The sequence below is a fragment of the Candida dubliniensis genome, chromosome 5 (genome assembly GCF_000026945.1).
Source record: "Candida dubliniensis CD36 chromosome 5, complete sequence".
Lineage (NCBI taxonomy): Eukaryota > Fungi > Ascomycota > Pichiomycetes > Serinales > Debaryomycetaceae > Candida > Candida dubliniensis.
This window is the reverse complement of record NC_012864.1, coordinates 799,284-816,852: the sequence shown is the minus strand read 5'-3', so window position 1 is coordinate 816,852 and position 17,569 is coordinate 799,284. Positions and strand designations below refer to the sequence as shown.

Below are 17,569 nucleotides of genomic sequence, written 5' to 3'. Positions count from 1 at the left end.
TGTTATACTGTTAATCTTCAAAGTTGAATAATACATACGTGTCATTGTACCTGAGTGCAGCTCTATATCCGTGTTGTACATATCTGCACATTTATCTGAAGCATTCAAAGAGATTAATATTATTGTTTTTATACCAAAGTCTGATTGTCTTAGTATGGAAAACACAAAATAAAACGACCCAATCCCTGTCATCTTCACAAGCCAATCTTTTTCAATTTTGTGGTCACCCGAAACAATACAAGCCATATTTGAAAAAAACCCGGAGCCATTAACGACAGAAAGAAAGAAGGTATTAAACAAATAATTAGTTAGTTCTCATTGGCATAATCGATGGTCAATGTTGTACAAAAAAGTGTAATATTCAAAAAGAAACTTGGGTCTAAATAATTCACCACAATTGAAATTACGTTGTACACTCAAAAGAAACTCTATTAATATAAATATTGTTTAATCTAATTATTGATCATTCAAGGATTAGGCTTTGTTTGGTGTTTTTTTTTTCTTTTATCATTGAAACTTGATTGATTCAACCCTCTACCTCCACCACCACAAAATTATTCTTCCCCCGCTGCCGCCCCTCTTTTTCTTCCTCCCCTCTTCCTCTCTCATGCCCGCCTTCTTGCATTATTTTTCTTCTTCTTCTTTTTAGTTTTTCAATGAAAATCACAAACAATGAGAATGGAACAGGAAAAGGAAAATCAACAAAAAAGAATAAACCGACCAACTTAGTATACATTAATTTAAATGTTTAATTTACTAAATTTATTATAATTTGATTTTTTTTTTTTTTTTTTTTTTTTCCTTCTTTCTACTTCCTCTTCTTCCTTCTCCATATTCTTCATTAGTAATTGTACCAAACCAGATTCATCTAGCCGTTAATTCTTTTTTTTTTTTTTTTTGCTTTGTTTCAAAAATACTATTATAATTGATTATCATTATATAAACAAATATGGATAAGAAAAGCAATCCCGACAAAAAAGACAGTCGGTCCAGTTCGTCTCCTCAAATACCGAAAAAACGATCTCGAGTTCGACAACCATTAAGTTGTTCAGTTTGCAGGAAAAGAAAACTGAAATGTGATCGAGCTCGTCCTTGTGGGACTTGTATAAAAAAGAGTATTGTACATTTATGCCATTACGAAGATGATAATCGACCCCCAATCAACCACTTTCTACCTCCTCAGCAACAGTTGCACCAACACATTGACAATAACGGATATATACTAACAGACCATCCATTACCACCACCACTAGTACATTATCAAGAACAATACAACAATCAGCACCACCTCCATCCCCACAACAATAACAGCAATTTCGACCCATCACTTCTGCATATACAAGGAAATGGAAATAATCAATTTCAACATCAACCTTTATCGAGTCAATCACCTCTGGGGAACCATCAATACTTACCAATACCTCCACCACCACCACCACAACAACAACAACAACCAGAACAACAGCCTCCATCTATTTCTCCAGTGGGGTATACCTCTCTGACAAAGCTGTCGCAAACACAAATCTCCATTCCAACGCCACCACCACCACTACCACCACCAGCAGCCCCAAAATCATCTAATTCGACATCGAATCACAGTAGTCCAAATAGACCTCCAGCCACTTCAGGACAAAATAGTTACAACACCAGTAATTACTCGAATTTCAATCCTACCTCAATTTCTGATGCCAATTCTAAACCGAAATTGAATTCAATAAGTTTACCCCTACCCCCACCTCCTCCTCCACCTTCTGTGACGACACCTTCATTACCTATTCCTTCCACGACAAAATCGTCAATTTCTGGTATGAGTTTGACTCACGACAACCCATTCGGACAACTTTCGATTCCATCTCCAATCCCACCAATAAACGAATTGTCACCGTCATTACTGAGACTAAAATCTTTGGGCACAAACTCAGAGGGAGTCTTGTCACCAACTACAATTGGAGTAAATGATCTTCTCAATCCATCTGGATCTAATGGTGGCTACAATCAAGTGGAAAATAATGTATCATCTGTACAAGATAAATCTAACCCAACTGTGCAAAGTGTATTATCTGACCAAACAGCATCATCATTGAAATCCATTTCATCACCTCAAGAAAGCGAATCATTTTCGTCAAACTCGTTAGTTTCAATCCCATTGGGTGCCAATTCTTCCTTACAAATCAATGCTCTGGATACTATGGATGTTTTCACCAATGGTGTATTTTCTTTACACTCAACAGGTAATGAATGGCAACAACTGGGCACACTTTCTTATCTTGGATTAACCAAGAGTGATCCTTTTATTACTATTTTGAGAAATTTCACCGTGCATCTATTCAGAAGTGACGAGTTTTTGAATGTTATTCGAAATGACGCTACAAGAAAACGGAGAAATTCCAATGGGAGTTTAATATCAATCAGATCCAGTAGAACCGGTGATGAAGGTTTATCACCAGTAGCAACGAAAAGACCAAAACTAGACAATAATGGTAACAACAACAGCAATGCATCAATACCGATGAACCGATCAAATTCGAGTGACTCAAATTATTTGTCACATAATGTTAATTTTAATGATGCCTTTGATATGATATCGGAAAATGGTAAACCAAGCACCAACACACCTTTGGATACATTTTCACCTCTGGTACAACAATATGAAAGTCCCAAGAAAACACCAGGAGATATGGCATTTATGCAATCGTTTTATAATGGAGGACAAAAGAGGCATGAGTATTATAGATTTGTTGAAGAAGAAGTTTTAAAAGTTTTACCTGACAAGACCAATCTGTTTCAATTGTTTTGTCGATTTTTTAGATTTGTCAACCCATTCATCCAAATAATTGATGAACATGCGTTATTATTTGATATTAACCCTATACTCCCCAAGTTTTTAAAGTTTAATCATGAGAAAATTACTGAAATAAAAATAAAAAATGAAAATGATTTGAGAACATTGGGGATTTTCATGTTGGTGCTCAAACTTGGATACCAAACCATGATTCATAACGATAATGAACATAATAATTATAATGAACAAGAGTTGAGTATTATAGATAGTATGCAACAATTGGACAATCCAACATTCAATCGAATTATCAACTTGTGTATTGCAGACGGGTTAATTACAGCCAGATCCTCGTTCAAATTGGTTCAATTATTGGCATTATTATATCATTATAAAGGGATGAGTCCTGATGACTCTCATGGCTTATCCAGTACTGATTCACAAATATTATTGGGGACAATAATCAGACATGCATTTTCCATTGGGTTAAACAGAGATCCAACTTGTTATACTACATTTGATAATTTGGCAAAGAATCAAGTATTAATTAAAACTTGGAGACATCTTTGGTGGTTTTTAGTAGCGACTGATGCCATGAGTGCTTTGAATACAGGTTGTAATTTGAATTTAGCAAGTCTTGATGGGTGTGACGTTGAGTATCCACATGTTGCTGATGATCCTACTGGTGAAATGAACAAAATATATGGAGTTTTGGCAAAAATATGTGAACATTATCGAAATATAGTCAATAAGATTAATAATTTGAGACAAAAACCAAAAGTGGTGGAGATTTTAAAAGAAACTAATCAAATGGAAAGAATTTTTTTCGATTTTTTTGGTAAAGATTTTTTCAAAGATGTGGTTTGTAAACCAGCTAAAGAACCAACTAATATAAATGGATTTGAAGAAGCTAGCAAAGAACATATGGAACGAGTAGTTAAAGTTTTCAAGTATTGTTTGTTTGTCCAATTGAGAACTAATTTGTCCGGGATGTATTATAAAATTGCTATACATTATGAAAACGAATATGACAAATCCAAAACTCCTTCTATGAAAGCAGGGATTGAATTGTTTAAAATTTATATTAAAAGTGTTGTACAATTGGTGTATATCATGTCATATGTTTTAGATAATTCAGTGTATTTGTTTGGGAAGAACTTTGATTATATGTTAACTGCATCAAATGAAAGGTATATGATCAAAACCCATTCATTTTTGACGTCATTTTTCGTTAGATTATTACATCAAAAGAAAGAACTTTCATTTAAAGTGTTTAAAGAAATCAGTTATATGTCACGATTAGAATGTATTAATAATTTGTTTGACATTGTTTTAGAAGATGTGGAATTATTTGTTGGTGATTTCCGAAGATTATCAAAGACATATATCAATTCTTATCGGTTATATATTATCACATTTATTGTTTTAAGACAATCAATTGATAATTCTGATGCATTTTTCGAAAAAGCCGCTAGTGATCAACTGTTTTTCCATCAAGGAACAAATATGATTGAATTTTTTTCTCAACAAGAATTGAATCATTTATGCCGTTTATGTAGAGATTGGAGAAATATTAAAGAAGCTCAAAAAAAATATAAAGATGCTAAAAAAAATAAAAATGATACTAAAGATGATGGGTTTGATCCATTAAAAGAATTGGAGAGTAAATTATTTGGTTCATCATTTTTTGATGATGATAATATTTTCAGTAATTTGAATAATTTGAGTGATGAAATTTTGGATCCAGTTGCTTGTAAAGAGGATTTAATCAGATTATTCAATATTTATGGTGATTTCAATGATCTCTTATAGAGGTATTGTTTTGTAGCTAATATATATATCTATATGTTGGGCAGTTACGTCTTTGTTATATATATATAATTTGATTTATAGATTTGGCACTTGGCCGATGATGATGATGATTCATGGTTTGCTTTGAAGTTTTGTGTACAAAATTTTTGTTTTTTGAACGGACTTTTTCCTAACCTAAACTCCACAATAGAGAATTAAATCTTACACTAGCAGTCCTACCAGAGATTAGAAGTCAGTTGTCATCTCTAAACAGACCCCCTTTCTTAAAGAAGCCTATTGTTAAACATATCCTCCACCCACCAAAAAAGCAGGATTATGTCAATACCGAACAACAATATATTCATAGCTTCTTCAAATTCAAGTGGCAATTCCAACCTTACACAGAAGAACTCGAAGAAGAAACGAAATAGACTTTCATTAAATTGTTTCAATTGCAAAACAAGAAAAATAAAATGTAATAGACAACGTCCATGTTTATCATGTATTAAAAAGAAATTAAAATGTGAATATCAACGACAACAATGGTTAGCATCTCCTAATAATGAAAATAATGGTATTTTTCAAATTCAACAATTGAATTCACATAATGAAAATAGTAAGATCACTACAAGTCACGAAATTTCGAATGAAGATAAGAATTATCAAATACAACAACAACAACAACAACAGCAACAACAAACTAGTGAATTATCACAAATACAATTATTGAATGACATATTAAAAGATTCTATAAAAAATCAATTTCATGGAAATAGAAATAGGGATAGAAATGGAAATATTGAAAATATTGAATTAAAGAAATATATAATAACTGATTTATTTCAATATTTTATTAAATATTATTATCATAAAAATTTTTTAAAAAATTTAAAATCAAATTTAGGTTTATCAGATCGACCACAAGAAATATCAAAATTTGAATCATTATTACTTGAATTTGAGATTTATATTGATGAGAAATATTCAATTATTAATGAATATGAAATTAAGATGAAATTTAAAGATTATATTAATATGAAAATGATTTTATATATGATTTATTTTTATTATTATTTATATTATGAAAAAAAGAAAAAACAATTACAATTACAATTACAATTACAACAATCATTAAGTTATTCATATTTGAAAAAAATCTTAGGATCATGTATTAATGAATTTATACCTTATTTATTTGAATTAATAATTAATCAAAATCATAACAAATTAAATGATTTGCAGCAAACATTGGGAGATACAGATAAACATACAGATAAAGATCATATTGTTAATCCCATGATTATTATTTTCAAAACTGTGATACCAAAAGTTATGATGATTAATTTTGAAATTTTGATTAGATTGAATTCTAGTATTTATAAATTACGATATTTAAATCCTCATCATAATGAAAATTTACGAGATGATTTTGAATATCGATTAAAATTTGCCAAATTAAATAAATTAACTCAAATTTATAAAAAAATTCTTGAAATTTCCTTATTAATAATAGCAATAATAATAATATTCAAATTAAATCAAAAATATGATTATCAACAGAAAATCAAAGAATCCTATAATATTAATTATATTCTTAAACAAGTGTTTACTGATAATACAATACCATCTAATCAAACAGAGTATTATTATAATAATTGTATGTTTAATGAATTATCAAATGATGAAATAAATGAAATTACCAAAATTTTGGAGGTTGGATTAAAGAAATATACCGAATTGAAAAATAAATTAGGAATAAATACAAATTTTGAAGATGAACATGAAGATGAACATGAAGATAAACATGAACATAAACATGAAGAATTTCATGAAGCAATGAGAAACCATTGTTTAATAGAATTAACATCATTGATCCCTGTTAGTAATTCTTCAAACTTGCAACAACAACAATCATTATCATTTGATGATGAGGAACAAGATTTTAATATAATGAATAATATGGATATTGATAAATTTTGGTCATTAATGGTACAAATAAAGAATAAGAATAAGAATAATATCAATGATGAAAGAAGTACAAATACTAACTAGACCGATGATAAGCTGTGTGTTGTTGAGGATAACTAATTTGGTGAGCGTTTTTTTTTTTTTTTTGTTTGGTCCATAATGGAACATGAAATGAAAGATTACAAATTGTATATTGTGTATTTGATATTGTTGATGTTGTAAGGCGAAGAGGAAGGTGGAAAAAATAAAGAGACACAGTACCTAGTTATTGAACTATAATAATAATAATAATAATAATAATAATGGTTGTTGATGGTTGATAGTTTGATTAGTCAAATTAACCAAGAATAACTTACAAAAGTGGAAAAATCACAAAAACCGAATAACTTGACAATAAACGTTAAATATAATTTATATGCAAGGAGTAAAGAAAGAGATACAACTTATTAAAAAATGCTCGTCTAAAGTTCAATACCACCTATTCACTATTTGTTTAGGATATTATTAATTAGTTGAGTTAAGCTAAATAAGATATATAGTTTATGGAGAGTCTAAGTTATTCTCAATTGGGTTAAATTGAAGGCTTTCGACGGGTTAATTATTCTTCTTTGGAGCGGGATAAAGGAGTTCTTACTTTGTTTTACACGATAATGACATTTTCATGATAAGCTTAAGTACTGGGATGATTCTCCACACACATACATAGGCTTACCAACAACTGATGCGAATAATGTATTAAATGAAACTTATTTTAACACCTGCTGCGTTGAAGTTTCGTGTTGTTGCGACTCTAGAAACGGCTGGTCCTTTTTTATCCAATTATGGAACAATTCACGAGTGGTGGTTAAGGGGGGGGGGGTAAAGGTGGTAATGTCAATCGCTGCCGTTACAACAACTAATACAATCAATTATTTGGTGATTTTAGTAATATAAGGTTCGTGGTATAATACCATTCTTTCAACCCGCAAAAAAGAAAACTAATAAAACAACAGTAACTAATCAACGAATCCCAAATACAAAATCAAGTACGGGTTTTATTTGACAATCTCGGATGGAAACTTTTTAACAACAATAGGCAATCAATAGTCTTTATTGTAAGCTTATTGAGAGAATGAATTAGTAGTTTAAATCGAATCGAGAAGAAAGAAAAAAAAAAAAAAAAAAAACAAAGACGCAAATCTAATACATTGATTGATTAGTAGATTTTAATTTATAATAAGCAATGAATAATAATGATCTATCTTCTTCTATTTCAATTATTACATTGTCGTTAAGTTTAATATCTAAATGACGTAAAGAACTAACAAACAGAACAGAGCAGAACAGAACAGAATGAATGAAATGAATCAATACATGATGACGCGAAAAAGAGTATATGTCAGGGGGGGAATTAAGAATTATTAAAGCAAGGGGAATGTTTCAATTAAGGTTTTTAATTTTACTTGGAATGGGGGAAAAAAAAAAAGAAATGCAACATATAACGCTAATCAGTAAGTAGTAGTAAGATTTATAGAATTGTCCAAACAAAAACCAAAAAACAACAAACAAGTGAATTTGTAATGTGAACAATTGTTTTTGCATTATCTTGCTTTCTCTTTGAATTGTTCTGTTAAAGAAACCTTATGAATAATGTAGTATGTTGAAGAGAGGATACAAATAGATAAGACATTCTTGTTATTATTAAGTTATCTCTTTATTGAAGGCTATGAATAACAATACTATTATTATCATTTTCAACATTGCCTCGTTTGGGATTAATTCAATTTTGCAATTTAACCGTTTTGTAAATTGTTGGGTGCTACCATGCTGTACCCCTGTTTACAAGAAAAAAAAATGGCTTTTTTTTTAGACGCGTTTTGAACAATATCCATTTTCCTGTACAATTTATAAATTATTTAGATCTTATTCGATTCTGGAACTACAGAAACATATCATATCATTCACATATCCCAGGTGCTAGTTTTGCAAATGTAGTAGATACGTGGATAACAACAATAAAGTAAATTTTACCCTTATAGGTTTATATTACACGTATAAATTTGTTTATTTGTTTGTGTTGTGTTGCGTTGCGTTGAGTTTTTATCAATGAGGCTTTGAATAGAACATTTAACACAAGAAAGCGTGTATTCGTTATCATCATCACCATTGGTCATAATAACTAAGCCCAATTAATGATTATCAACAAACTGTCTAAAAAAACACGGAATATTCTATAGATTTAGGCGAATGAAAAAGAAAGGGGAGAATTATTTAGTCGCTAGGTTAATAGAGTTATATTTAGTGTAAATAATATCATATCATATCATATCATATGATTTACAACTATAACTTAAAACTGAGAATAATTAAATTATATAGAAAGGAAGAGAAAGAATAACTAGACCAGACCACACATCACACATCACACACCACACTATGGTGATGATAATAAGTAATACGTCATAATAATAATAATGAAAAACCTTGTAATCTTTCACCTTCTATTCATTAGAAACCTTAATAGTATTACTTATCAAATATCCACACACAGACACATTATCTAGCATGATTGTACATCAAGAGAATATTCTAATAGTTAAACTTTAATAATAGACTAATTTCTTTTTGTTAAAAGGAATAATCAAGTAAAGTTAGTTGTTGTTGAAATAATAGTTGTAAAGAGAGAAACAGAGAGGTGTGCGTGTGTGGGAGAATAATAATAATTGTGACACGTGAAAAATTATTTTCAAATGTGTGTTGGTTGGTTGGTACACGTAATATACCAATACGGTTAAAAAGAAAAAGGGAGAAGGAGGTGGAGGCGGGAGAAACAATATAGGACCAAAAGTGAAACTAAAAGGCGAGAATGTAAAGAACAAGAGCAAAATGTATACAATTTACAAAAAAAAAAAGGGGGGTGGATGGATGAATGGATGTATATAACAATAATAACCGAAAGGCAGAGAAAAAGAAGAAGAATCAAAAGATTTTCAAGACGTGTTGGACAATGAGATTTATTAGAAAATTGTAGCAGTAATAGTGTGATAAAAGCAATGGTAATAATATGAGGCGAGATTTAACAAAGGAAAGGAAAATGGAAAGAAAAAAAAAACAAGAAAACAATAAGAGTTATTTTAACTGAAACAAGTAAGAGAAAGTTTGAGAGTTGTAAGATAATTGGATTGGGTGATTGGGTTGATGAGGAGGAGTGATAATACCTCTTGCAAGAAATAACAAAGGAGTCAAAAAGGTAAGAGAAGTAATATGTATAATTCTAACGTGTTTTATGTATGTTATGAAACTTGTTGTAAAGGCAAACCTCCCCTTCTCTAATCATAAATCAAATGTAATATGTAATATGTGATTAATGAATCTCTTGAATATCGAAGAAGAAGAAGAAAAAAGGGGGCGAGGCACAATTGACAAAAAAAAAAAAAAAAAAAAAAACGCGACACCAAAAAAATAAGAAGGCACCACCCATCACACCACCCACCGCCCACCCACCCTAAGTTTCAAATTTTTCCCCTTTAGAATAATGTCGCCCACAAAAACTTTACTGCGAAAATTAAATTAAATTAAAACACGCCAAATCTATTTTTTGTACCTTCTCATAAACTACTACTACTACTACCACTACTACTACTTAGTAACTGATTAATTAACCCTAACTAACACAAATTACAAATAACAATAACCTCCTTTCCTTTTTACACTTCTTACTGCCTTTTATATATTTTTATTGTTTATTTGTTTATTGTTTTAAGATTTTTCTTTTTCTTTTTCTTTAAGTTTGTTTTGAAAAATTCATTTTTTTTTTGTTTTTGATTTCGAGTTTTCCATTCTCCTTTCCAATTCCTTTTTTGCAATATATAAATCATCATCAATATTCTTTTTCAAAATTTCAAATTTAAATTTAATTTCTGAATATTTTTATTAATCAGTTATTATTATACTTACCCATTATATTATATATCACTATTTTTTTTCTCATTCATTCATTTCTAACTCCAACTCAAACTCCAACACATCTTTTTTTACATTCATTATGGTTTCTTCAATTGATTTACAAGCTTTAAAAGTATTCCTTAATGGTCCAATCACTCATGATATGATTCATAAGATTGTTGTTGCTACTTTACAAGTTATTCCTTGTGAAGACACCAAAAGTAAAACTTATACTGCATCCAATAATACTATTAAACAATTACCTTCATTAATGACATTTTTAACTAAATTAGTCAAATATACTAATGTTTATACTGGAACATTAATGGCTACATTAATTTATTTACAAAAATTGAAATCAAGATTACCTAAAAATGCTCATGGATTACCTTGTACTAGACATAGAATTTTATTAAGTTGTTTAATATTATCATCAAAATTTCATAATGATTCTTCTCCTAAAAATAAACATTGGGCTAAATATACTGATGGATTATTTAATGTTAAAGATATTAATTTAATGGAAAGACAATTGATTTTCTTATTAAATTGGGATTTAAAAGTTAGTAATGAAGAAATGTGTCAATCTTTACAAAGCTTTTTGGAACCTATTAAATCTGGTCTTATTAAACAAGAAAAATTCCAAAAATATCTTCAACAAAAAAATCAAGAAGCCAAACAAATGGCCAATGCAGCTGTTGCAGTATCTATCACTACTCCAGTCACTTTATCCAGATCAAGTACAACTTCAAGCACAAGTTCACTTGCTTCTTCCTCCTCAACAACTACCAGTTCTGGTCGTTCATCGAGATCATCATCAATTTCTCCAGATCATTTATCACCAATACATTATAACAACAACAATCATTATCGTCAAGATTCTTCAAGTTCTATTTCTTCCTTTGGTTCAAATAATTCCCCAAGTAGTGTTTATTCAATAAGTCCAAAACATACTCATCAAAATATTATTACCAAGAATAACCATAATAGCAACAATAGTGCTTGTCAAATCATTGATCCAATAATTGAATTGACGGCACAAAAAGAAGAATTAGAATTAAAGAATTTCTTATCAAGAAAATTAACCACCACTTCAAACACTAGTAATACTACTACTACTACTACTACTACTAGTAATAACAATTATGGATATGGTTATCATGCAGCTTATGGTTATAATGTTGCTAATAACTTTTAATGATACCCCCACCCCTTCCCTCCCATGAAAGACAATAAATAACACATTATATATCTACATGTTGTTGTTATTATATTTCTCTCAATGATTACGCTCGTTTTTTAGTTCAACATATACCACAAATTTACAGTTTGGTTTATTGATTTTATTTCAATTCTACAATTTCCATTTTTTCAAATATTCAGTTTTTTTAGGGTTTATAGATCTTTTTCTTTTTCTTTTTTAATTTTAATATTATTATTAGTATTACTAGTTATTCGAATCTACAATATTGTAATGACGTAATGTGTTTGAAAAATATGATCCCAACTAAATATTGACACACATTTGACGAGGAAACTATTTCGTATTAAATTGGTTTGAAAATTGATTGAAAAAAAAAAAAGAAACCGGGTTTTGAGTAAGGAAACATCAGTGCTTAGTTTTAAATCGTGAATTTTGAAACAGAAGTGGTTAAGTTACCTCAAACAGGTGTACCCTAATATAATATGATGGGCTACAAACCTGTTATATCATTTATATCTCAAATCAACTATAAGAGTACTGTTTATTTATTTGATGGTGTTAGAACAAATAACACCAAAAACAAATATCTTTCAATAGTCTTAATGATTATCGTCAGTTGTACCATGGTTTGGTTTGTGATTTAAATTGCCGATAATCGGGAAGAGGAAACAAACTAGCAGAATAATGAAAAAAAAAAAACAACAACCAACAACAGAAACCTGTCACAATGTTGTTACCAATATATAAAAAACAGAGACTGAACAACAAATTCTAATATAAAATTAATATAAAACTAACAAAAAGTGAAATCTAGATTTAAAAAAATTACAGAAAATAATGAAAGCTGCAAAATGATAATTAAATGCAACTTATTTGATTTGGGGAGAGAAATATTTAAAATCGGGCGTGCACACGAGTACAAAAAAAAAACTGGAAATCATTCCCAAACTCCATGAAGGAGGAGGTCGTGTATTGAGGTATACAAAATTGAGAGAATGAGCATTTTGTTTGGTGGGAGTAAAAAGGGTGTGGTGGTGGTGGTGGTGATTTAATCATTATCATTCTTCTTCTTCTTTATAAATTTGGATCTTTTGATTCGGTTGGCAAACCCTTTATTTCTTCCATTATTTAATTCATTCTGATTTAATATTAAATCATTGATACACAGGTTTATTTATTTATTTATTTATTAATCAAGGAGGTAACTTCTAGTCCTCCCACCCAATTTTTTTTTTTTTTTGTAATATTTTACTTGCATTTTAAAATCATTCATTCATCCATCATTATACACACTTAGTCATGTATTTATTACGATCATCAACTAGGAATTTATTAAGACATTCTTATTGTTTGGGCCATTATAGAATCAATCAACGATCATTTCATCAAAGTACAACCCTACTAAAAGATGAAAAAACTAAAGAATTACTCAAGAATTTAGGGTTGAATTTACAAAAAGGTACAATTAATAGATCAAATAAAACCAAGGACAATAAAACAAATAGTTCCTCTATTAAAGATGAAAAGATAAATGACACTGAAAATGAAAAAGATGAAAGTGTTACTAGAATAACTGAAAATGATAATGAAGAAGATAAAACTGACAACCAGTTGGTCACTACCACTACTACTACCACTACTACAGATATACCACCTGATCAGCAAGAAGTCGAGTTGAAATCAACTATTCCAAACGATGCTAACACTAAAACAAATTCACATGGAAACAATGGACAGACAGATTCAAATGGTGTTAATAACAATAACAAGAAAAAAAATTCTGAACCAATAAAGAATAAGAAACTGGGGAAAAATAAACCAACAACAACAACAACCAATGATGAAAACATTATTCATGAACAACTTAAAAATGCCTTTGTTACTGTTGCATTAATGACTAATAAAGAGTTTTTAGAACAAATTGCATTAGATGGTCGAAATTTCCCATTTAAACATTTCAAATCAGAATATTTAATTGATCGTCAAGAAATATTACGACAAATTCCTGATATGATTAATATTTTTAATATGAAAGATATGGAAAAAGTGGAAGAAATTTATCAACAATTATCACAATTAGATAATGATAAATCTATGCATTTACAATTTTTAAAACAATCATTTATAGATTATAAAAATGATTTATTATATTTGGATCAATTTTTAAGAGGAATAAATCTGAAATTTAAACAATATCGTCGAGGTGAAGTTCGATATTTTTTCGTTTATCCTACAGTTTTTGAACATGTTCATGATAAAATTTTACATCAATATAATGTTGTTGGATATGATCGAAGTTTATTTGGAATGCCATTACACCAACAACAACAAAAGAATAAAGATAGGCTTGTATTGCCCCGTGAATTTATACAAGATTTGCCACAATTTGATAATATTATTGAATTGAATAAAATTGATGCTGCCTTGGGGTTTAAACTCGTTGAAGAAAAACAATCTGGTAAATTGGTTGATTCACTTTGGGATCCTCGTATGGTTAAACCTTTAAAAGAATTACAAAAAGAATATCAGGAAAGATTCAATGAACAAAAAAAGAACCAGACCCTGAAGCAACAAAAACAACAGCCACTTAAATCTAAAGGAAAATTTGATGGGAAAACTCCAAAAAAATATATCGTTATAAAGAAAGGTGGTTATAGACAAATTAAATTAAAAGAAACAAGTTTACAATATAGTCCAGTGATAAGAAGAATTGAAGAAGAAATTGAAATGATGATTAATGATTTAAATAAACAAATTAAAACCACTTTAGAATCAGATAATATTAAAGTATTAATCCCTAATGATAATGACAAACAAATGGTTTCTAACTTTGCTTCTTCTCCTTCAAAAATTAAAACCAATCATCATGAAATTGTTTTCAAAGAAAAGATGTATCAAGGTTATATAGTTTCTGTGGAACGGATTATTCTGAAAAATTTCAATATTTTACCAAATTATGCTGTTTTTTATCATGGAACAAATTATCCTCCAATTATTAAACGGAAATTATTAAATCATATTTTTAAAATATTTTTAATTAATATTAATGAAAAATTTGATTATTTACAAAAAATTAAATATTTAACTCAAAGACAACAATTGGAATTTCAAAGGAAATTAATTAAACAAATTAAATATATTATAAAATTCAAATTATCTCGATATTTTGATAATAATACTTTGAATCAAACAACAAATTCTTTAAGATTAAATAATTGGAATGTTTTCAATCATGAAGAAAATAACTCATATGATAACAATAACCAATCAAATGAAGGAAAGAGTTGTCGTGATAATGCCAATAATGATGATGATGGTGTTCATGCAGTGATTTTTAATCCATATACTGATAATTGTTTTAAACGAATTTATTGGATTTCTTCTCCATTCCCATCATCAATTATGAAAAGACAAAATATGAATTTAAAACGGAAATTTACAAAGATAAAATTTAAAACAATTGATGAACGTTATATTACTACCACTATTGCATGAATTAAATCTTTCAAATATATAATTATGTATTTATATAAGTGGTAAAAAGTGCTAACATGTTGTGAGGATCTTATACGGATTAAACATATACCATAATGAATCTCTTCACTTAATTACTACTCCTTGTAAGCTGGAGCATAACTACCTCTTGATCATTGATAAACTACATACTTGCCTAGAGTAAATATCAAACAAATGATGTTTCTTCTTTTTTTTTTTTTTTTTTTTCTGTTGGTTGATTGTACACTACCAACACCAATCAACTTGTTAGAAGAGAAACAACACTCCCTCCAAAAGAATTTGAAAATTTTTCTAATCCCTTTAAAAAAAACACATTAACCAAAGTCTTATATATCTATTTAACTACCATCATCATTTACAAGTTAGATTCTATACTTATTCAATCTATATCATACAAACACTTAACCATCAAATAATGCCATTTAAGAAAGTTGGACCACCACCAAAAAATCTACCACCATTACCAAGATTAAAAGTTCGTAAACCAGTGATTGGGAAATCAACTAATCAATGTTTTGTATTTATGTCATCATTATTAAACTGTTGGGCATCTAATGGTGAAGGAAATCAAATATGTAATGGATTTGAAAATGATTTAAAAAATTGTATGGAAACGTTTAAACCACAACAAGAATCTTTATCTACAATAAATTATCATGCTCAAAGATTATATCCTAAATTAAGAGGGAAAGTTCATGATTAAATGAAAGAAATAATATTGAGAGGTGAGTTAATGATGTATAGACATGTATATAGATTGATAATAATAATAATAATAATAATACAAAAAAAAAAGGGATAGATTATATTGTATAATGTGAAAAGTTTCATAAATCTAAATCTAATTAATAATCTAACATAATAATGTATTATACAACTCTAAATAAGTCTAAAAACTAGAGTATTACATTTATTTAAAGACTTTACCATCGGCAATTTCTCTTTTTTCACCATTAACAACAACTGGTTCATCCCAAGCAAACATATTATTGATGAATTTTTTATCATCTTCATTAGAACCATCCAATTTAGTGAATTCATAAGATTCCCAATCTGGGGCAACATCAAAAGCTGGAACATAATCTTGACCTCTAACCAAGAAAGCACCAGTAATACCATTATTATTATTTTCACCATAAACAACCATACAACCAAACATATATTTAGTTGAAGCAGATAATCTGTTAAAGAATCCACCAACTAAATTATTGGACATAAAAGTTAAAGTTAATTCATCATTATATTTATAATCAACTTTCCATAATGACCATTCTTCTGGATCATATTGGTTTTTCCAGAACCATGGAATGGCAACTTCTCTAGTTTCTTCATTAGAATAAGTTCTTTTCCATTCATCTAATGGGTTCTTTGGTTTACCTAAAGCTTCCAATGGATGTTTAGGTTTTGGAGCTGGAGCTGGTTCTTCAGAAGCAGCAGCTGGAGTAGCTTCCTTCTTCTTTGGAGCAGCAGCATCCTTCTTTGGAGCAGCATCTTTCTTCTTTTCTTTCTTTGGTGGAATAAAAGCTAATTGTTGTTCTGGGAATTTAAGATCTTTGAATTGACCTTGGAAAATTTCATTTTGAGAAATAGTTTTAATCCATCTAGCAACATTTGGATATTTAGTTAAAAATGGTTTACCGAAAACAGTAGCAACAGCACTAATAACAACTTTAACAGCAAATAAATCAGCATAAGAAATTCTTTCACCAACTAAATAAGTGAAATCATTTAATCTTTTTTCTAAAACTTCACCAATAATATTAAAAGTTTTCAAATTTTCATCAACTTCTTTCTTATTGTATGGAAATCTACCATTTAATTTGAAAAATGCTCCAACCCAAGAATTAATTCCTTCTTGATTTAATAAGGAAACGTATTTAATAATACTAGCATATTCTTGATTGTTTTTACCTAATAATTTTTGATTTGGAATTAAAGATAAAATATAATTGGCAATAGCAATGGTTTCAGTTAATTTGAAACCTTTAGCACCAACAAAAGCTGGAGTTTTACCTAATGGGAATTTCTTGATGAAAGATTCAGATTGAGTATCAGCATTGATTTCAATGTCTAATTTGAAATATTTAATAAGATCAACTAAGATTGAAGATCTTGGAGAAACCTCCATAATATATAAAGTACCTTGAGACATGGCTATTTGGAGAAGAATTGTTGTTGTTGTTGTAGTTGTAGTTCGTGATGAAAAGAGAAAAGTGAAAAACTCGTTTCAAAAAAAAAAAAATTTTTCTTTCTATTGCGCAGTTTAGATGTAATTGAGATTTGGCTAACAAGATTCCTTCTTCTCTCGTCTTCTTCTTCTTCTCATTCTCATTCTCATTCTTCATTGAAATAAATTCTTGGATCTCATTAGGAGAGAGGTCGGTCGC

The 17,569-nt window shown here is 29.1% G+C and overlaps 6 protein-coding genes across 6 annotated transcripts; 5 read left to right on the top strand and 1 right to left on the bottom strand. All coding sequences in view use genetic code 12, as the record gives it.

The window, feature by feature from the left end:
* Window positions 1-949: 949 nt before the first annotated feature.
* On the top strand, window positions 950-4,591 carry CD36_53120 (fungus-specific transcription factor, putative; the record flags this gene model as incomplete). Its single annotated transcript, XM_002420562.1, has 1 exon — window positions 950-4,591. The coding sequence occupies one exon, from the start codon at window positions 950-952 to the stop codon at window positions 4,589-4,591; it is 3,642 nt and encodes a 1,213-aa protein (XP_002420607.1).
* A 315-nt stretch (window positions 4,592-4,906) lies between these two features.
* CD36_53110 (fungus-specific zinc cluster transcription factor, putative) lies at window positions 4,907-6,622 on the top strand (the record flags this gene model as incomplete). Its single annotated transcript, XM_002420561.1, has 1 exon — window positions 4,907-6,622. One exon carries the CDS (start codon window positions 4,907-4,909, stop codon window positions 6,620-6,622), a length of 1,716 nt encoding a protein of 571 aa, XP_002420606.1.
* Window positions 6,623-10,562: 3,940 nt separating this feature from the next.
* Window positions 10,563-11,660, top strand: CD36_53100 (G1/S-specific cyclin, putative; the record flags this gene model as incomplete). Its single annotated transcript, XM_002420560.1, has 1 exon — window positions 10,563-11,660. The coding sequence occupies one exon, from the start codon at window positions 10,563-10,565 to the stop codon at window positions 11,658-11,660; it is 1,098 nt and encodes a 365-aa protein (XP_002420605.1).
* A 1,305-nt stretch (window positions 11,661-12,965) lies between these two features.
* CD36_53090 (conserved hypothetical protein) lies at window positions 12,966-15,161 on the top strand (the record flags this gene model as incomplete). Its single annotated transcript, XM_002420559.1, has 1 exon — window positions 12,966-15,161. The coding sequence occupies one exon, from the start codon at window positions 12,966-12,968 to the stop codon at window positions 15,159-15,161; it is 2,196 nt and encodes a 731-aa protein (XP_002420604.1).
* Window positions 15,162-15,597: 436 nt separating this feature from the next.
* CD36_53080 (mitochondrial 37S ribosomal protein YmS-T) lies at window positions 15,598-15,885 on the top strand (the record flags this gene model as incomplete). The annotated part of the gene is made up of 1 exon (XM_002420558.1): window positions 15,598-15,885. One exon carries the CDS (start codon window positions 15,598-15,600, stop codon window positions 15,883-15,885), a length of 288 nt encoding a protein of 95 aa, XP_002420603.1.
* A 207-nt stretch (window positions 15,886-16,092) lies between these two features.
* Window positions 16,093-17,334, bottom strand: CD36_53070 (elongation factor 1 gamma domain-containing protein; the record flags this gene model as incomplete). The annotated part of the gene is made up of 1 exon (XM_002420557.1): window positions 16,093-17,334. One exon carries the CDS (start codon window positions 17,332-17,334, stop codon window positions 16,093-16,095), a length of 1,242 nt encoding a protein of 413 aa, XP_002420602.1.
* Window positions 17,335-17,569: the final 235 nt, after the last annotated feature.